This window comes from Anabrus simplex, chromosome 1 (genome assembly GCF_040414725.1).
Source record: "Anabrus simplex isolate iqAnaSimp1 chromosome 1, ASM4041472v1, whole genome shotgun sequence".
Classification (NCBI taxonomy): Eukaryota; Metazoa; Arthropoda; class Insecta; order Orthoptera; family Tettigoniidae; genus Anabrus; species Anabrus simplex.
The window spans coordinates 274,682,112-274,701,150 of record NC_090265.1 but is presented as its reverse complement, the minus strand read 5'-3'; the positions used below and the strand labels follow the sequence as shown (position 1 = coordinate 274,701,150).

Sequence of the window (19,039 nt, the reverse complement as noted above, 5' to 3'; positions counted from 1 at the left end):
TCAGAACATATCACTTATTCGAGAAGCTTGTCTCCTTACTCCGAGATCTTTCAGCCCTAAGTTTGCAACATTTTCATGACACTGCTCTTTTGTCGGAAATCATCCGGAACAAATTGCGCTGCTTTCCTCTGGATCTTTTCCTGTTCTTGTATGAAGTAATCCTGGTGTGTGTCCTATACACTGGCACCGTACTCCAATTGATGCCTTACCAGAGGCTTATACGCCTTCTCCTTTACATCCTTACTATAATCCCAAACTACCCTCATTTTCACATGAAGAGATCTGTAACAACCTTGTTAATATGATTGCCCCAATGAAGATCTTTCCTTATATCAACACCTAGGTTCTTTCCCTGTTAGGTGCCGTTACCCCAACAACAAAGTAATGGTAACGGCACCTAACAGGGAAAGTAATTAAAAATAAGGGGACTTTTCCTCTTGGTGAAACTTACAACCTGACCTTTCATCCTGTTTACTATTATGCCATTGTCTACTGTCCATTTCACAACATTGTCGAGGTCTTTTTGCAGTCACTCACAATCCTATACCATTTACCACTCTATATACTGTAACATCATCTGCAAAAACCCTAACTGTTATTTCATTTCATTACTCTATTGTTTATATACATAAGAAAACAATGTAGTTTCCAGCATTGTTTAGAACCATTTGCCTGCGTTGTGGAAGCCGTAGTAGGTCGGGTACCACCCTAACATGTGTATACATGAAAAACAATTGTTTTGTTTCCTGTCGTACATAAACAGTTTTGCCACGAATAAAGAAACAGTCCTGGTATGTAAGAATCTGCTAAAACTGTTATTATAGTGTAAAAATCTATTGCTATGAATCCTGTGTCTATTCATGTTTATTTCTTTTGTTTCTTCATATATTTTTTATGTGTCTTCTGCAAACATTTGAAACAAGTAAAGAGCTACCTTTTCTCTCACTTTTCCCCTTGCTTTTTGTAGTGATAATTAAGAACTATCTAATAGTTTTGGACTGTACTTCTCTTCATGCATTAAAATTGGTGTCCATCTTTTATCTATTTTTGTAATTATTATCCGCTGTCAGTAAAACATTCCATTTGTAATATTTAAATGGTACATTGTCACACACCATTTCTCATACTACACCAAGCTGATTGGTCACTGTGGAAGTGATCTATTCTTCTGCTCATGTCGATGCCTCCTTGCCGGCTCCTTGCTAATACAAACTCGTACCCAAGCATTGCCTGCCCTTAGTGATGGACACGAGTGTTGGTGTGTCTACTTCGAGTGGTTTAGAGGCAGGCATTATGCCTCTATATAATTATATAAGTAACCCAGGACAATACCCTATGTCTGAAAACCAGTTTTAAAATGTGATGCCAGTGATTAATTTAAAACATGGTAGCATACCATGTTCTTCAAATTGTGTTACCTCGTGCTCGGATCTACTTAGATTTCAATAGCAGTTATCAATAAGTACAGTTGGATTGTACCTTTATTTTTGAGACATGTGTAGAATCTCTTGGAGGTGGAAAGTGTTTGTAGTAGATTTTATTTGTAAATCTTTAAGTCATACTTACTGTATGATCTGGAGTGTTGTGCTAGAATATTTTTTATATTCCATTTAGCTACCTAACCTGTACATTATAAAATAGTTTTGTAACATATGTTATTTGTAACTACTAGATTATCATTCTATATTTACTGGAACAGTCCAGAAAGGTTGTGACGCGGACTTTTAGAACAGGGTAAGTCGGCCTTTGTCAGTTATTTATTCTAGAAAAATGTTCTTACTATTCTGGAAAATGGAAGGTTCGCGATTGTATACTGTATGTTCTGGAATGTTGTTTAAACATCGCGACCGGAGAAAGAGTTGTGATTGGTGAATCTGGGTGGTGATAGGCAAGCCACTGCGTTCTGATTGGTCACTCGGCAATCACTCCAAGACCAGACTTCCCTTTTTAAAGGGAGCTAGGCAGCGTTTAGGAGTTGGTCTTCCATCTCTCGCCTGTCCGAAGTTTTGAAGTCGTCGGCAACGCCTCGCTACTGGGATGGGCCACCTTGGGGTAAGCACTCTTGATTTCTGTTCCACCTTAAATTACATTTAAAGTTCGCTTGCTTTTTCATTTAGGAGTTTGCCCTAACCCCACCCAGACTCGCCGTTCAATTACTTCAGATGCCTTAGCTTTTCAGCTGGGCTTGCCTGTTTGTCTTCGAGGTATTCCACTTGCCTTATTTTGCTAAACATATAATTTGTAGTTTAATGTATTTCCCTTGGGGATTGCCTCTAGTAGGTCCGTGTCACTTGATGCACGCTAGTTTTTCTGCTGCCCCGCATCAGAAGTGTTTTTGGTGTGGGACCAAGTTGAACTGGCCTCGGCACCAAGTTTAGATATTTCTGATTTTCCCCTATTTCAATTATGTTGCTCAGATGTTTTGAAAAGTACGTTTAAATTCATTCTAAATTGTAATAGCATATTGTGTTTCCTCTTACATTCAAGATTGTACTTCTAGAGATTGATTTGCACTAAGATGTATTTGGTTTAACTCTTTGGACTTACGACAAAGCTCTTGTCAAGGAACATCTAATTTGTATTTGTCAGAGAACGTCTAATTCGTGTATCGTATCTAGATTTTGTGTACAGCTGAATTTGTTCAGAAGTTAATTTGTATTGTCGATTTAAAAAAAAAAAATGTTGAAAACAAGAGATCACTGGTGGCTTTTTGGAATACTGCAACCTTTGCATCCCCATGGCCTTTGGTAGGGTTTCCCAGTCTCCTTTCCACGTTCCTTGGTTATACCCGTCAAGTTGCCCAACCTGATTTGTTTGTGTATATTTGGTGCAGTTTATCAGATATCTATTGTGTGTGTAGTGTTTAGGTACCATACAATTGCATTCATTTTCCTCCCTTTCAACTGTGTTTTGTGTAGCCGCTGAAGTAACGGTTACAATTTTCTTAATTAATTACATAATGTTCATCATAATCCTCGCATCTGAGTTGTGTCCTGAAGAATTACTACGTAAAACTTCATTCCTCCAAGTGGAATTCATAAACCATAATGGCGTCATGGTCATTCTTGACTAAGAAAATTATATGAAAAGAAATCTTATTTGGCAGAACATCTTCAGCTTAGTGGAACTGATACATAGACATTAAATGCAAGAACAATAATTGTAAAATGTTTTAAATAACATTGTTGTAGGAATATATTTTATGTAATTTAAATAATTTGGGAAATTAATCACTTCAAACCTGCATCGGTTTATATACCTACCTACTGAAATTTACGGAATATGCTGTTTGAATAAGAATTAACTTTGGTTTCTACTGTTATATCATTTTTTTCTATCATGTTATGAAATCTTACTGAGAAGATGTTTTATCTGATCTTCACACATTCTGTTAGAGGATCTGTGGTACTTGAATTTTATTATTATTTTCTTCCTAACCATGTTACTTCATTTTGATTTTATGTATTGTCACACTGGTATCACCCTTTTCTTTCTTTTGTTCATTATGCCATTGTTTTTCCGTATCTTTTATTTACACTACGAATGTGTGTGTGAAAACTGTTAAATCATTTTCTATTTAAAAGAATGTATCTCCTTGGAGAAGGATTGTGTGGGTTTGTGAGGTAATATGTAATTGTTTATCTCTACCATTTTCCTGTGGTAACCAGGTGAGTTGGCCATGCGATTAAAGGCGCGCAGCTGTGAGCTTACATCCGGGAAATAGTGGGTTCGAACCCTACTGTCAGCAGCACTGAAGATGGTTTTTCGTGGTTTCTCATTTTCACACCAGGAAAGTGCTGGGGTTGTACCTAAAAATAAGGCCATGGCTGCTTCCTTCCCACTCCTAGGCCATTCCTATCCCATCGTCACCATACGACCTATCTGTGTTGGTTGGACATAAAACAAAAAAACAATTTTTTAAAAAAAGTTCCCATGGTAATATTAATTTTTACTCCCTTATTTTCTGTTCTTTCTATCCTTTTTTCCTTATTTTCAGGGTTTTTCTGTTTTATTGTCTCTTTCCCTTGTAGAAAGAGACACAACCTTTCATTTCCATTTATGTTTTCTCTCTATTTTGCTATTTATTGTACCTATTTCTTTTTCACATCATGATTATAGATCCTTGGTTCTATTTTATTTCTGGGTGCCTTTGGATTACATCCTGCCCTGTTGGATTTATTTTTTTATTTTATTTTTCTTCTTCTTTTTCTGTTATCCTCTCTTCCCTTCTTTCTTAGTCATATATCATTCATCCTGCATTATATTTCATCCTTCTCTTTCTTTTCTCCTAAAACCTCAAAAGTAGTTAACGGGACATAAAAGCAGATAACATTATTATCTCTTTCTTCTTCTTTTTCTTGCTTTTTTCCTGTATCTTGGGTTTTCTTTTAACTTACCTATTCACCATCAAGGACCTCCTGAGCCTCCTTTGAGAGATGCATCCTTTAATTTTCAAGTATTATATTTAACTTTAATGTAAGTTTTCTGTGAAGACTTTTAGAAGGAATGTTGAATGCAATTTCTTTACATTCATTTGTTTTTATTCCACCTCAGATTCTCCTAGTTTACTGTTCCCTGTTTCCCATCCCTGTTTTTAAGTTTTTTTTTCTTTCTAGGGGATTGTTAAGTGGACCTTGCCTGGAACTGGCAGGTATTCTGGTTTCCCAGATGAAATAGTTTTATTTTGAGAGTTAGACAGTAATTTGTTTTATCCTCTTTAATCGTGTCATATTTTGGTGCAGCTTGACTTCCTACATTTTATCTTCTTGATTCAAACGGGCCTACTTTGGACCACACTTATTCAACTATTGGGCTTTTCTGCCAGTGTAACTCCTTTCTTTCATCTGTCCAGAGGGTACCTTTCTTCTGGGGTTTTTCCTGATATCCAGGGTATGTTGTACAGACCATCTATCTTGAAGATCTGATATTCTCAGTTCTTTAATATCCTTCTCAGTTTCTGTCAACCAAGTAATACAAATCTTCTTGTTCTGTCAGAAGATGAACAGGCGATTGGTCAGTATTTTTGGAGGCAGTCTTACTATATGGCAATAGAAGGCTACTCTCTCTAGCACAATCAGAGAGCCTCATTATATGTTAATAAAGCTTGGAATTGTGCCGTCTACAGAATTCCACATCTTCCTTTACCGGACCTAAGATCTTCCCGAGAATTCTCCTCTCTCTGACTTTCAGTTTCTCCATCACACCTCTTTGGTTCAATGAAAGACACTCCATGGCATACAGACCTTCTGACTGTATGACCGATGTGTACTGCTTCATTTCAGGTTGCGTGACAGGCATTTTTTGTTATAAGTGTTCTTTGTCAGTCGATAGGCCAGTTCCAACTTGTTGACTCTTCATGGATAATGATGCTCTTTCTGATAGGTTGGGTTCAATCCATTCGCCAAGATAAATTTCTCAGTCCTCTTGATATTTCCCTGTTCTAGTAGTATCTCTCTACTAGCTTCCTTAATGTTGGTGAATAACTCTGTTTTTTTCCACTGACACTTGAAGACTCACTTTGGCTACTTGTCTTTTGAGGCAATTGATCTGTATTGTTGCTGTATCCAGCTAATCGGCAATCAGTGCCATTGCAAGAAATCGGCTTCATTTTCCGTATTAAATTTTATTAACATTGAATGAATAACAGTAAATTTCCACCTTTTTGATACTTTATTTACCTTAAGCAAATCAATCATTTACAGTACAGGTTTTGTTCCATTCGGAACATCCTCAGCTATATTACAATGGTTAGGTGAAATTACAAAGTATACTATCTTCTTAAACATCTTAATGAGTACCTCGTTTTGCATAAAATTTATGTGAATTTAAAAAATAAAAATAAATTGATATTAATAAAAATAAATTGATTTTAACTGTAATTTCACCTAAGCATTGTAATATAGCTGAGGATGTTCCAAATGGAAATGTACTGTAAATGATTAATTGATTTGCTTAACGCAAATATAAGTATCAAAAAGGGGAAATATACTGTTATTGATTCAATGTAAATCAGTGTCACGTCATCAGTAAAGGCCAGGCAATCTACAACCATAAGTTATGAATTTCATTATGATCCATAATCACAATTGATCACTATCAAAGGGTAGAAAAAGGTCCACCTATTCAATACCATTAGATGAATATTTATCTTATTTTATTGGTACTAGTTTCGATCTTGCTACATTAGGTCATCTTCAGCCATGATCAAAATCGGAAATACATGTGTGTGTATACATATATAACCACCAATAAAATATTACACATTGGTATGTCTTAAGTAAGTCTTAATCTAAAACAGCGATGCAATGTCAGACTACGCATTTAAAATTGGAATTAAAATAACACATTAAAACTGTTGTGAATGGTGTTGTTGGACTATGCCAGTGTCCTTATAATAAACAAGTATTCTTGAGTCTTGAATTTACCTTGGAGTTGATATTCATTGAGTGGATTCATTTGATCTACAAATTATGCCTTATTGGACAGAATATACAAGTAACAGTTTATATAGCTTTGAAGGGGACATTCACAACTTGATCTACCCTTTGATAGTGATCACTTGTCAATACGGATCATAATCAAATTCATAAATTACGAGTTAAAAGCCAACCAGGCAAGAAAAAAATGCTTAATTTTACCTGGGCCTAAAATCTATAGAATGGAACTTTGACGTAATTTCTCAAATCGATGATGTTTAATGATCAAGAATGTGAATTTTAATGTTCAAGCTTTTTATTATAGAACTTCATTTTTAACAATCATTTACTGTATATATTCATGTCTTATGCCTTTCTGGCAAGACCTAAGTGCACTATGTCTTCTGGTGTATGCTAGAACAGATTTGTTACTTTCATTGACCTGTTTCAGTCTCATCTTTGGCTTTGACAAAACGAAAGTGACCGAGGTATGAGTGATGCTCATAATGCCATTCCTTATGCAGTCAGTCCCTGTTATGAATGGTGTGAAAATGTTGCTCATAGGATCGGTTGATGTGAGCATTTCAGTGGGCTTGGCCAACGCCACCTAGATTTCACAGCCTTGAAGCTGGTGACGTCACTATCAGTAGGTGAACGTGTGTTCCGTGGTCGTATTGTCGAGATGTCGAGAGTACTCTATTGCACATGGTGTTCGATTTATCAATGGAAATATTTTAAACAGGTTATTGCTGTTGATATAATAATGGTTTTTAAGTGTTGTGTCCCTAATTGCAGAGGGAATTATGATAGTGCAAACAAAGTGCATGTTTTTAAATTTCCCCAAAATGAAGATTTGAGGAACAAATGGTTAAGAGGCATCAAGAGGAAAGATTTTGAACCTACAAAGAATTCAGTGGTGAGTACAGTTATTGACTTTATTTATCATGACATATGTTATACTGTTTGGAACAACTAGTTTCTCTCCTTCTCAAATATGAGAAGGTATATATCTTATAATAAGAGATTTAGCAATAAGGTTATGTCTAGATGATATAGGTCAGGTATCTACATTACTTACCCCACCGTGTAATTAAATCGACTCATACAGATAAAAAATTACGATCATTCCCTGGGTTATTACAGAAGGTTCTTAAAAAAGGAGTAGGTACATTTAGGCCTATCTGAATAATTTATTTGGTTATGGTAATCTACCTAGCTAATGCCATGTTTTTCATTTTCAACAGGTGTGTCACTGACATTTCATGGAAAATGACATATTGTGGGATACGAAAGCTGTAGATTTAAAGACTGGGAAGACCTTTACTGTGCCATTAAGTAAACCACAGTTAACTAAAACAGCTATACCATGTAAACTTCCAAACTGTCCATCATATTTAAACAAGACATCCACATTCCATCGAGATGCACCATCAGAAAAGAAAGAAACACAAGAAGCAAGACCATTACAGACAGCTATTGCCAACAAGTTTAAACACATTAAGTGAATTCAGGGAAAAATATTCCTTTCAAACATTTGATGACTTAACTGAGAGATTAAGTTATGTAAGTGTTGGTGATAAATGGTTAGTTGTAAATAAAAACCAGAGTGTTATTTTTCTGTACATAGATTCTGACAAAGTGCCACATGATATTGTATGTATAATTATTTATGGAAACGTCAGTGTTAGTGTATTTTGAGGTGGTTATGAAATTAACTGTAAAGGTATTCCTAAAGTAGTGTCTTTTATTCCAGAAATAGAAAATATCATGAAAACCTGTCAGAGTTTCATGTTAGAAAGCACTAATAATCACCAGTGTAGTGATCTCATTGTTCAACTCATGGACAATTCAAATTGTGCGTGTTGCTTATTCAAAAGAAGTAAAATACGTCGGCAGAAATACTTCTGGGATGATCCGGCACTTACAAACTCATAATATCAATGAAGAGGAATCGTCACAGAACACCTCTGGCCCGGTCTGCATCACAACTAGCTACCCTGTCGACTAGTGATGGGCAGTCTGAGATGAGATCTTGAGATTTCCCAAGACTAGCACAGACACTATTTCTCGCGAGATATTTCGTGAGATCTTGAGAGCGTTGTCCCTGCATTGTGTGGCGAGCAGCGTGTCGTAGGCCTACAGGTAGCTGGAGTTGAATGTTCTTTTCACCGATTATGCGAATAGCAAACCATGCACCTTCTCCATTCTGTAAATACATGTTCTATGAGTGACTAGAGCGTTCATTTCTACCCACGTCCATTTTGACGAAGTATAACATAATTATAAAGGATACGCATTCTGTCATTGTATGCAGTGGTAAGTACACGAATGAATAGGGTAAGTACAGAAACTGACGGCTGCAGTAGGTACACCTACCTGGATAATAGAGGCGTGCGTTATTGGAACACGAGACGAGGCAAGATGTGCCCTGCTGCATATGCAACCACCATTACGTATGAATGGAATGTGTAATCTAAAATGCTTGAGTTTGCTCCAATTCTTTCGACAGGTAGGTGTACATCATTGTCAGACCCCACATTCAATAACATATGACCACTGCTTGTGGATACCGATAAGGTATTTTGGTGATGAAGGAAATACTAATTCCTTATAATGTTATAGAGTATTCGCGTCATAATTAGGTACCGTACTTCGATATATGACGGTGCAATGTGAAATTGTGTGTAGTTGTACGCGACAACTTGAAGACTATGTCCAAAACGCAACGTAAGTCGTGGATGTCAGTTATTTTGAAGAGATGTCACATAGCACAACCCGTTGTGTTGTTTATTCAAAAGAAGTAAAATACGTCGCCAGAAATACTTAAAAACACATAATATAAATGAAAAGGAATAGTCACAGAACACCTCCGGCCCGGTCTGAATCACAAGAAGCTACCCTGCCGACGATTGTGAAACATCCAGGTAAGTTTACACCCTAATAACAGTTATCAACAAATTATACAGGTTATTCTGCTAAGAAGTCCACCTGACATAACTCGTGAACAGTTTAAGATACTGGCATTCTGTCTTCACTTTCGTTAATGGTATTACGGAGCTCATAGTTCAACATGCTGTTCTTTCCTAGGCTTTTGACAAAATTTGTCGTCATACACGTTTTCAAACTGCTGATGATAACTATCAAGCTTACACTCGTAGTTACTGGGATGTCGCACAGCTCGCAGCACACGAGAATCGGTCTCGAGAGTGTTGCCCATCACCCCGCTGAAAGAATTGGAGCAAAGTTGGGCATTTTAGATTACACGTTCCCCTAATGTGTAATGAGGGTTGCATACGTAGCAAAGCACATCTTCCCCGTCTCAGGTTCGAATAATGCACGCCTCTATTATCCAAGTAGGTGTACACCCCATCTACAGTTATTCACAAATTATGCATGGTTATTCAGCTAATATGTCCACCACAAATAAGTCATGAACAGTTTAAGATACTGATATTCTGTTTTCACTTTCGTTAAAGGTATTAAGGGGTTCATAGTTGAACATGCAGTAAGCTTTTGACAAAATGTATTGGCTCACACGTTTTCATATGAGAACGTTATTTCACGCAATAACCGCCAATGATATACTATCAAGTTTACAGTCATAGTTACTGGTACTTCGCACAGCTTGCACTACAGGAGGATCGGTCTCGAGATTCTCGCGAGAGTCTCAAGATCTGCGACGTCGGTCTCGAGAGTCTCAAACAAGAGCGTTGCCCATCACTCTTGCCGGGTCAACACTGACAGAATAAGGGAAATGCCAAATACAGAATGAAAGGTGTTACCTGGCTTATGGTAAGCTATCATGCAGGACTCTGGCAAGGTTGCAAGGATTCATGTTAAAATTCTGGCATTTCACCATTTCTTAAAACCAATAGTTTCAAGTATGCTCTCATTAGTTTTGTAACATCCATATAGTTAAAAATTCCATTTTGTCCGTGACTGAACTTGACACTTGCTACAGAAGGTCGTTCGGGATCTGTCGTGACGAGTTTGGAAGCCGCTGGCCGCGCTGTTATCAACTTGAGCACATCAAAATGGGAAGCGATGATTCACATCAGCACTGAGAACGTGTATGTAGAGTTTCATGACATTAGCTGCAACAATGTCCAAATGGATTGACCCTTACTGTGAGCTCTATCCGATGTAAAATATAGCTATTCTGCTATCCAAGAAGCACGATTTCTTCATATCAAAGAACAGGATCAGTGCCGATTGAATAAAAAAGGCAATGGCCGACTGGGCTTAATTGCAGAGGGGAAAAAACAGGCAAATCCATGACCAGCCACTAGCCGTACACCAGAAGTGCTGAGGAAAGTGAAGGTCCTTGTCTCAGGTGGTAACACTGCCCCCCCAAAGGACTGTTGCACATAAGTTGGGGATGTCTGTTTCAACAGTTAACACCATAATCAGCAAAGACCTGCAATTAGAAAAGCGACATTACCGCCGAGTTCACAAGCTGTTGCCCTGTCACATTTCGGAACGTCACACTAATGCAAGAAAGCTGTATGAGGACTATATGGCAGGGGTCAGATGGAAAAATGTGGCGACATTAGAGGAAGCATGTGTGTGCCTTAGTGACTCTAACAAACCCAGCTCAATTTACTACCGCCCTAGAGACAAAAATTAATTATCATTCATTGCATAAAGAATGCCAGGAATGTTTTCCAAGGGGTTTCATGATCACCACTGGATACTGCTACAGTGGCAAGTTAACCATTCGCCATGTCACTAGTATTGTGGAGGTGATCTCTACATACCATCAGCAAGATGTTTTTACACCCATTTACAACACAGATATCCCAGCACTGTATGGGAGGGCAACATATGTGTGGGTACATCAAGATAAAACATCCAGCTACACCTCTCGTTCAACTCGTCTGTTCTTAAGAATGGAGATGGAAACTGGAATCCATGCAGTCCCTTTTACTAACATTCCAGTGAAGACACCTGATGGGTTCCCCATGGTGTTCTTTGTATTTGGACTCCTAAAAGGGGCCTTAGGAAATAGACGTCCATGCACTATCAGTGGCCTCTGGAAAGCCTGTCAAGAGTGGGATAAGATAGACATGCTAGCTCTGCAAAAAAGTCTGCTGCAATGTAAATTACATTGTTGGGCTATAGCTAGAAATGCTGGCTTTGCAATAAAACATGATCATTAGTGGAAACATGCTTTTCATAAGCTAATTACTTTTCAAACATTGTCCCCAGAGATCCCGAATGACCTTCTGTATTCAGATGTGATGTCTGGTAAAGGTTTGGTTTTTTAGCATATAAGGTCTTTTGAGACATGGTATAAAAACAATCGAGTCCCAGCTTAGTTTGGTATTGCTTCCACCACCAGGGTCCTCTCTTTTATCTTCTATCTTTCCTATCTTCTTCTCTTCTGATTCTGGATCTGTTTCTTCAAGGAGACAGGCCTCTTGCTCCTATAATTAACACCTTCACCTTTAAACAACCACAAATAACCACTATTGTCTTGCTGTTATTTTGCTTCTGGTTTTACAGTGCCCACTCTATTACTGCAGATGTAAGCCTTGAAGAAACAGTAAAGGCAGCTGAATTCTTCCTTTCTGATGGTGTTATACTGACTGGGACATCAACTGGAGACCCAGTCAATGTTTCTCAGTTTCATGGTAATGTATTTACATGCATGAATTGACACCAAGTGCAGTGGACTGGTTGTCGAAGCTGGACATTCTAGTTTAATTACTTCTATATTTTAATTTATATATTCATTATATGTTTTTACACATTATGCTTGTAAATGCCATATTATAATAATAATAATAATAATAATAATAATAATAATAATAATAATAATAATAATAATAATAATAATAATAATAATAATAATAATAATAATAATAATAATAATAATAATAATAATAATAATAACAGGGTGTTTGGGAAATGAGCACAAAAATTAAAAAAAGAAGTTGAAAATTTGATGTTTGAAGCTTAGGTGGTATTTAAGGATGAAGGACTTTTGATGCATCACATTCATGTATACTGAATATATGAATATCTAGAGAAGACAACGAAACTTCAGCTCAGTTGAACTTTGAATAGAAAGCAGCATTTTAAGGAGCCAGCCTTAATTGAACTTCTATGCATCATCCTTAACCAGCATTTTAAAAATCTCTATCAAAAGCAACTTTTTAATGTAGTGCAGCACATCAGCATTTTATGAATCTCTATTAAATAGAAACTTTTTAACGTTGTGCAGTGCATCTCTTGAACCTTAAATTAATTCATATATGGTATGTACATATCATTTTTTTTGTCATTGACCCTGCATTGTGTCTTAAATTGCTTTCAACAGAATTTATTTTATGTAACCAGTCTTAACTTCAATTCTATGAATTGTGCATACAATTTTTTAAGACCTTTGTGTCTATACATTGTTTTTCTTCGATATATTTTTGTGTGATTTGCTTTAAGGCTAATGATGACCTACAGTTAAGTCAAAACTAGTCCCTGAATGTAAATGTAATGTGAAACATTGTACAGTTTGTATTGAAAAGGTGGACCTTAATAATAAAATATTTAAATACTATTGACCCTTTTTCAGCCAACCCGACAGCTACAAAATATGTTACGTTCTACCAAAGATCCACGTGACCCACTAACATCTACTGGAGTCAGTAGGATACCGTGCAGCTGTAGAGCTGTTTATATTGCCACGACTGGCAGAGGTGTCAAGACTCGCCTGACGGAGCACAAAAGGAACTGTCGCTTGGGGCAATACAGCAAGTAGGCAGTAGCGGAGCATGCACTGCTTGACAGAAAGCCTGAGATCCGTTACGAGGACACTGATATACTGGCTACAACATCTCACTTCCACGCCTGCCTCTACAGGGAAGGTATTCACATACACAAACATCCGGATAACTTTAATACAAAGGAGGAAGGACTGAAGCTCAGCAAGGCCTGGTACACCCCCTTATATAACTTACGGCCAAAGCCAACTAAGATCAGGGAGATCACAGTCAACCAACCAGAGGACCAATTGCTTGGTGCGACCCAATCGGAGGTCGTGCTCTCTCAGATCCAATCTAACGACAGACTGCATGGCGCAACCCAATCAGAAGTCATGCCCGCATATATTCATCCAGACGACAGACTGCACGACGCAAACCAATCAGAGGTCATGTGCTCAGAGATCCAACCAATAGTCAGACTGCTCGGCACGACCCAATCGGAGTTCATGCTTTTAGATTTTCAATCAGACATCAGATTGCACAGCGCGAACCATTCGGAGGCCGCACACCCAGATATAAACGCAGCTGCCTCCCAAGCAAACACTGCAGACGCCAGCGGGATACAGGAGAGAGTACCTAGACAACGCCACAGAAGATGACTACCGCAGCAGTAGTGCAAAACGTCTGGAAGGAATGAGAGGAGTGGACCACAGCCGAATAGCTCGGAAGATTTTTATTATTGATTGAAATAATAACATTAAGTTATTTATTTGACCACCTAATCAATACAAAATCGTCTTGGATATTTACATAAATTTGTTAACTAATAGTGGTACATGTTTCGCCTTCCCTGAAGGCATCATCAGCCATAGTCTTAACCTTAAATTAAAAATAAGCATCTAAATAACATGTAGTAATGAAATGAATTTTAAAATCTTGAAGAGATTTGAAGTAAAATAACATTAAAAATAACAATGATGGTTTGAAAATACAATGTGATGAGATATAATAGTGGAAGTATTAACAAAATTAACATTAGAAGGCTGCTAAAATAAGTGCAATGGATAAAACAGATTGTTATACAACAAGCAGTAAGATTGCATAAAAGTAAAGTTGATAGTCTGGCGGTTATAATTAGACGATGGCGAAAATCGTATATAATCAAAGTAAAGAAGAGAGAATAAAAGTCAAAGTTAGTCGAGAGATCCGAAGTTAATCATGATCTTGAAGATAAAAGACGAAAGTCAGATGCATATGGTGAAGTTGTAGAACACGTTGAGGATATGAAGTTGTTGAATAGAAGTTGAAGAACAGTTTCAAATAGGATCACTATGGACCATCTCAAAATTTGAAGTGATATTCAAATGTTGTAAATTGTGAGTTTGTAGATATTCTAGTTGAAAAAGCATATAAAAGTGGAATCTGTAAAAGGAAGCAAGAAACGTAGAGTTAATTGTGTGAAAAGATATTTGAAAATATTGAAGTAGAATCGTGTGCACTTACCATTTGACGGTGACAAAGATAGCTTGTAACGTTATGAGTTAGAAGTATTTGCAACAGTAGACTTCTTGCTACGTGTGTTATAACTGAAGGTTTGTGCTGGAGGCTGATCTGTTTGCGTTGACGTAACTATTGGAGGGGGGCTGCTATTGGTGGGAGGGAAGGAAAAGAGTGTATTACTGCGTGTGTTGTAACGGTGTAAGGCTATTGGAGGGAGCGATGTTACGGTGGGTGTGGCTATGGGTTTATTGGTTGTATTTGAATTAGAGGTACTAGCGGCGGGGGGAAGGGAGGAGGGTATATTAGCTGTAGGGGAGGTGGGAACGCTAACTGATGTGAGGTTGAAGATTTTTAAGAATATGTTGGTGAGAGAAGTTGATTCTCGTAATAAAATAAGAATCTGTTCATACAAGGGGCTTTTTTTATCAATAGTGTCATTTAGGTTCTTATCTTTATTAAAATGTTGGTCGAGGAAAATAAATGTTTTCATATTCTGTCATGAGTTTGCTTTTATCGACTCTTTTTAGGATAAGGAGGTCTTGTTCTATTGTGGTGAATTTATGCCCTGTGTCCCTCATGTGGTTGGCCATTGCGGAGAATTTGTTGTGTCTTTGGGCATTGTAATGCTCGGCGTATCTGGTGGAAAAGCTGCGGCCAGTTTGGCCAACATAAGAAAAATTACATGTAGAATCTGTATATTCCTGATCCAGAGTAACTATTGTCTGTGATGTTAATAGAGTTGTGATTGAAGAATAAATTACGATTAGTGTTTTTTGTTGTGTAGGCTATTTTTATTTCGTGCTTCATTAATGAATTGGTTATTAAATAAATGCTATGGTTAGTGAACGTGAATTTAGCGTATTTTGGTTTAACGGGTTTCAATGGAGTTAAATTGGTAGCTAGTTTCAGTTTGGTTTTATTGATGATTTTATCACTCATACTCGTGTTAAATCCATTGAATTTAGCTATTTCCTTAATGAATAGTAATTCTTTCTTTAAATTAATAGAGGACATAGGGATCTTTAATGCTCTATATATTAAACTGTGATAAGTGGCTTTTTTATGTGAGTTGGGATGTAAAGAATCATTTTTTATGGTTGTTGGAGAAAAGGTGGGTTTTCTGTGGGTTTTCTGTATATTTGGAAGTCGAATTTGTTCAATGCTCGTGTGATTTTGATATCTAAGAAGTTCAAAGAGTTATCGAACTCATCTTCTTTAGTGAATTTAATATTATTATCTAAATTGTTGAGAAATGATAGTATGTTATTGCTGTTGTTGATTTGTTTATCAATGATAGCTATGGTATCATCAACATAGCGATGCCAAAGACAGAGTCCGTTGATGTTATTAATAATCTTACTATGTGTAACCGTACGTATGTACGACTCCCGAGTTTTTAGGTTAGGAAATTTTCGTATATAGTTTGTTAGGTTAAAATCATGTAATTTTGTTTATATACCATGTAAAAACGTAATATTATAAGAAGAATGTATAGTTAGGGAATATTGCATATGTTCATCATTATATTTTGTATAAATTTCCGTTTGGGTAAGAGTCTGTAAATATGGCCTAGCCGTAAGGATTGTGCAACCGGGAAAACTGCGACTATATCGGGAAGGACGGTTGAAGTCAGTTGGATGTGTTGCAACAGGTGGCTTGAAAACACGGGGTACGGCAGGTTGTATCGGTTGAAGAATTGGGGTGAATCAATGTGGACATACATGAGTGGACGGTCTATGTCACATCATATACTCGATAGCCAATGCGAGGGCTTTGTTTTGAGCGAGGTTTGTGTTGACAGGGTGACGCGGGAAGAAGTGCCGGTGTGAGCGTTGCTACCAATAACTTTTCAGGACGCGATTACCACGCGTAGCAAGGATATATAAGTGGGTAAGCGTGTGCGGCGAGGCATTCTGATTCTGATTCTGATTCTCATTGTGTCTGACTCTGATGCTGATACTGTGTGTTTCTCATTTGTACTGGTCTGCGGGAGCGACGTATTTGCGCAGTTTGCTATACGATCTGCTATTGTTTGGAGTATCTGTTACGGAGTGAACATGGTATAATCTCAACGACTTACCGGCTTTGCAGTGGACTTTCTGTAAAAGAAAGTGTTTGTTTGGAACTTGTGACCCGAGTATGCAGCTTCAGTTGGTGGAGAATTTTGCTGTTTGCTTGCCTCCGGACATGTAACGCTGTCTGTCCAGCCAGCAATTGTGAAGAAATTCAAGACGACGAAGAAGTGTAAATAGGTTAGGGATGCTGTTAGTAAAGAAGGTTGCATCCATATGTAGAGAAATAGTCGTCGTACTTTTCTCTACCAGATTAGGATTCACGGTAACAGCGGAGTGCAGTGGGGCTCTTACCTGGAGGTATGTTAAAAGTATAATGATGTTCGATTTGTAGAGATGATTTTGTTGTATAGTATTGTGTATATTAGCTCTATGTAAACAGCAAGCACTAAGTGGGTTGCATAAGTGTTTATTTTGTTGGTGTTTGTCACATATTAGTTCTTATTCTGGGAGTAAAATCATAGAATCAAACTTTAAGTGAGTCTTTTGTCAGTGGAGTGAGGCTGAACCTGGCATGTTACCCAAATTTAATTTCAGGGGTTATATAGCAACAGGTAAGGTTACAAAGCAAGTCTGGAGCCTCGTCAGCCTGATGACCGTCGCCTTGGGAGAGGGAGTGGCTCGTTGCTCTACATAATTAACTATTCCTGCAAGTGTTTTGCAGGTGGCGCCCATTATCCTTGTTATTTACACTTATTTGAGTCAACGTTTATCTGTTCAGGAATTTCAGTAGTTTGAAGGGGAGTTACAATTGGCGCCGCCAACGTGAGGCAGAATGATATCCAGACTTGCTATATAACCTTGGTAGGCACATTTGGTCCAGTGTTTTAGTGAGCTTGTGTCAGGAGTTATGTATCGGTGTTGTCATGTTTGGAGTGTTATGTTTATCAGTGGAGCATGAATATTAGTGAGAATAATAGTAATGCTATAAATTTGAGAAGTGTAGTGCATAAAGGAAGCATGTCTGTTAATGATCAGGAGAGCAGCTCTGACACAAGCATACAAAGTTTTGATGAAAGTAGTTGTCTGAGTGAAAATATGTCTATGGAAAAAGTGTATGGAATTGTAATGGGGGGTGAAGGGGAAGCTAGTGAGCAAAATCAAAGTAACATGGGGGGTAATAATGAGTTTATGAAGTTAGTATTAGAGCAGTTGGCTAAATTAAGTGATAAATTAAGTGATCAAGGGGATAATTTGAGTAGTAAAATTAGTAATCAGGGGAAGGAATTAAGTGATAAAATTGAGAGTCAACAGAAGGAGTTGCATAGTTTTGGCAAGATGCTTACAGAGAAAATGGAAGAGAAATTTTCAAGCATTAACAGAGAACTGCAGAGTGTTAAGGTTAATACAGAAAGGAGGTTTGAACTGGTGGAAGAGAAATTTATGAAGGTGGATGAGATTAAAATGAGGCAGGATGTTATAGAGAGTAAAGTTGAAGGCCAAATCACTCAATTTCAAAACCAACATGTTCAGATGGAAAAGGACAAAAGTGAACTTAGATCTATTCTTGAGGAGAAAGTGGAGAGCGTGAAGTCTAGTGTGACAGAAGAAATTCGAGGAATGAGAATTAATGTGGACACTAGAATTAAGGAAACAAAAGAGAAAACTGAAAAGTTAGAGTGGGAATTTACTAATTTAAAGTCGAAGGGGTTAAACATGACTGAGGTAGCACAGCAGATTGAGGTGGTCAAGGAAGTAGAGTTACCACGGTTCAATAATAGGCAATTAGGTCCTATGGAATTTCTCAAGGTAGTTAAACAAAGATTTGGGAAAGGGCTGTCAGATGGTATCACCCAGTGGGATACCGTAGAGGTTAAGATTTCTGAGGCTCTTATGGGGGAGGCTAAACTCTGGTATGATGTATACAGGGAAACGATTACTTGCTTGAGTGAATTTGAAGTAGCCTTTAAGGCCAAATTTTGGAACAATAGTATTCAAGGGAAAGCTAAAGACAAAATTAATTTTGGCAGATATAGGACTCAGGGAGGGGGTAGCATGACTCAGTACTTCTTGGAGCATGTGTTACTAAATCAGAGCCTGAACTTAAATTCATCAGAACAGGATATAGTGAGAAGGATGTTGGGACATTTTTCTGAAGAGGTTCAGTTGGCAGCATGCATGCAGAGAATTGAAACTATTAAGGATATGGAACAGCTGTTAGAGAGGTTCGATTCCTTAAGTTCTGCTAGGAATAGTGACAGTCATTCCAATATCCGCCAGAATGGTGGACAGAGACAGAATGGTCCAGGAGAGTACCATCGATACCCTGACCAAAACAATCGAGGTGGCAACCACAGAGGGCAAGACCCAGGGAGGAATAACCGTGGTTATGGCAGAGGTTCTGAGTCCC

The 19,039-nt window shown here is 37.7% G+C and overlaps 1 protein-coding gene across 2 annotated transcripts in view; it reads left to right on the top strand.

The window, feature by feature from the left end:
* The window catches only part of LOC136886892 (uncharacterized protein F13E9.13, mitochondrial), a 175,440-nt gene that overhangs the window by 124,324 nt on the left and 32,077 nt on the right, over positions 1-19,039 (top strand). For both annotated transcript variants that reach the window (XM_067159743.2, XM_067159742.2), the window contains one exon: positions 11,922-12,049. In XM_067159743.2, the coding sequence (XP_067015844.2) occupies positions 11,922-12,049 (128 nt within the window). The remainder of the gene's footprint in view (positions 1-11,921; positions 12,050-19,039) is intronic.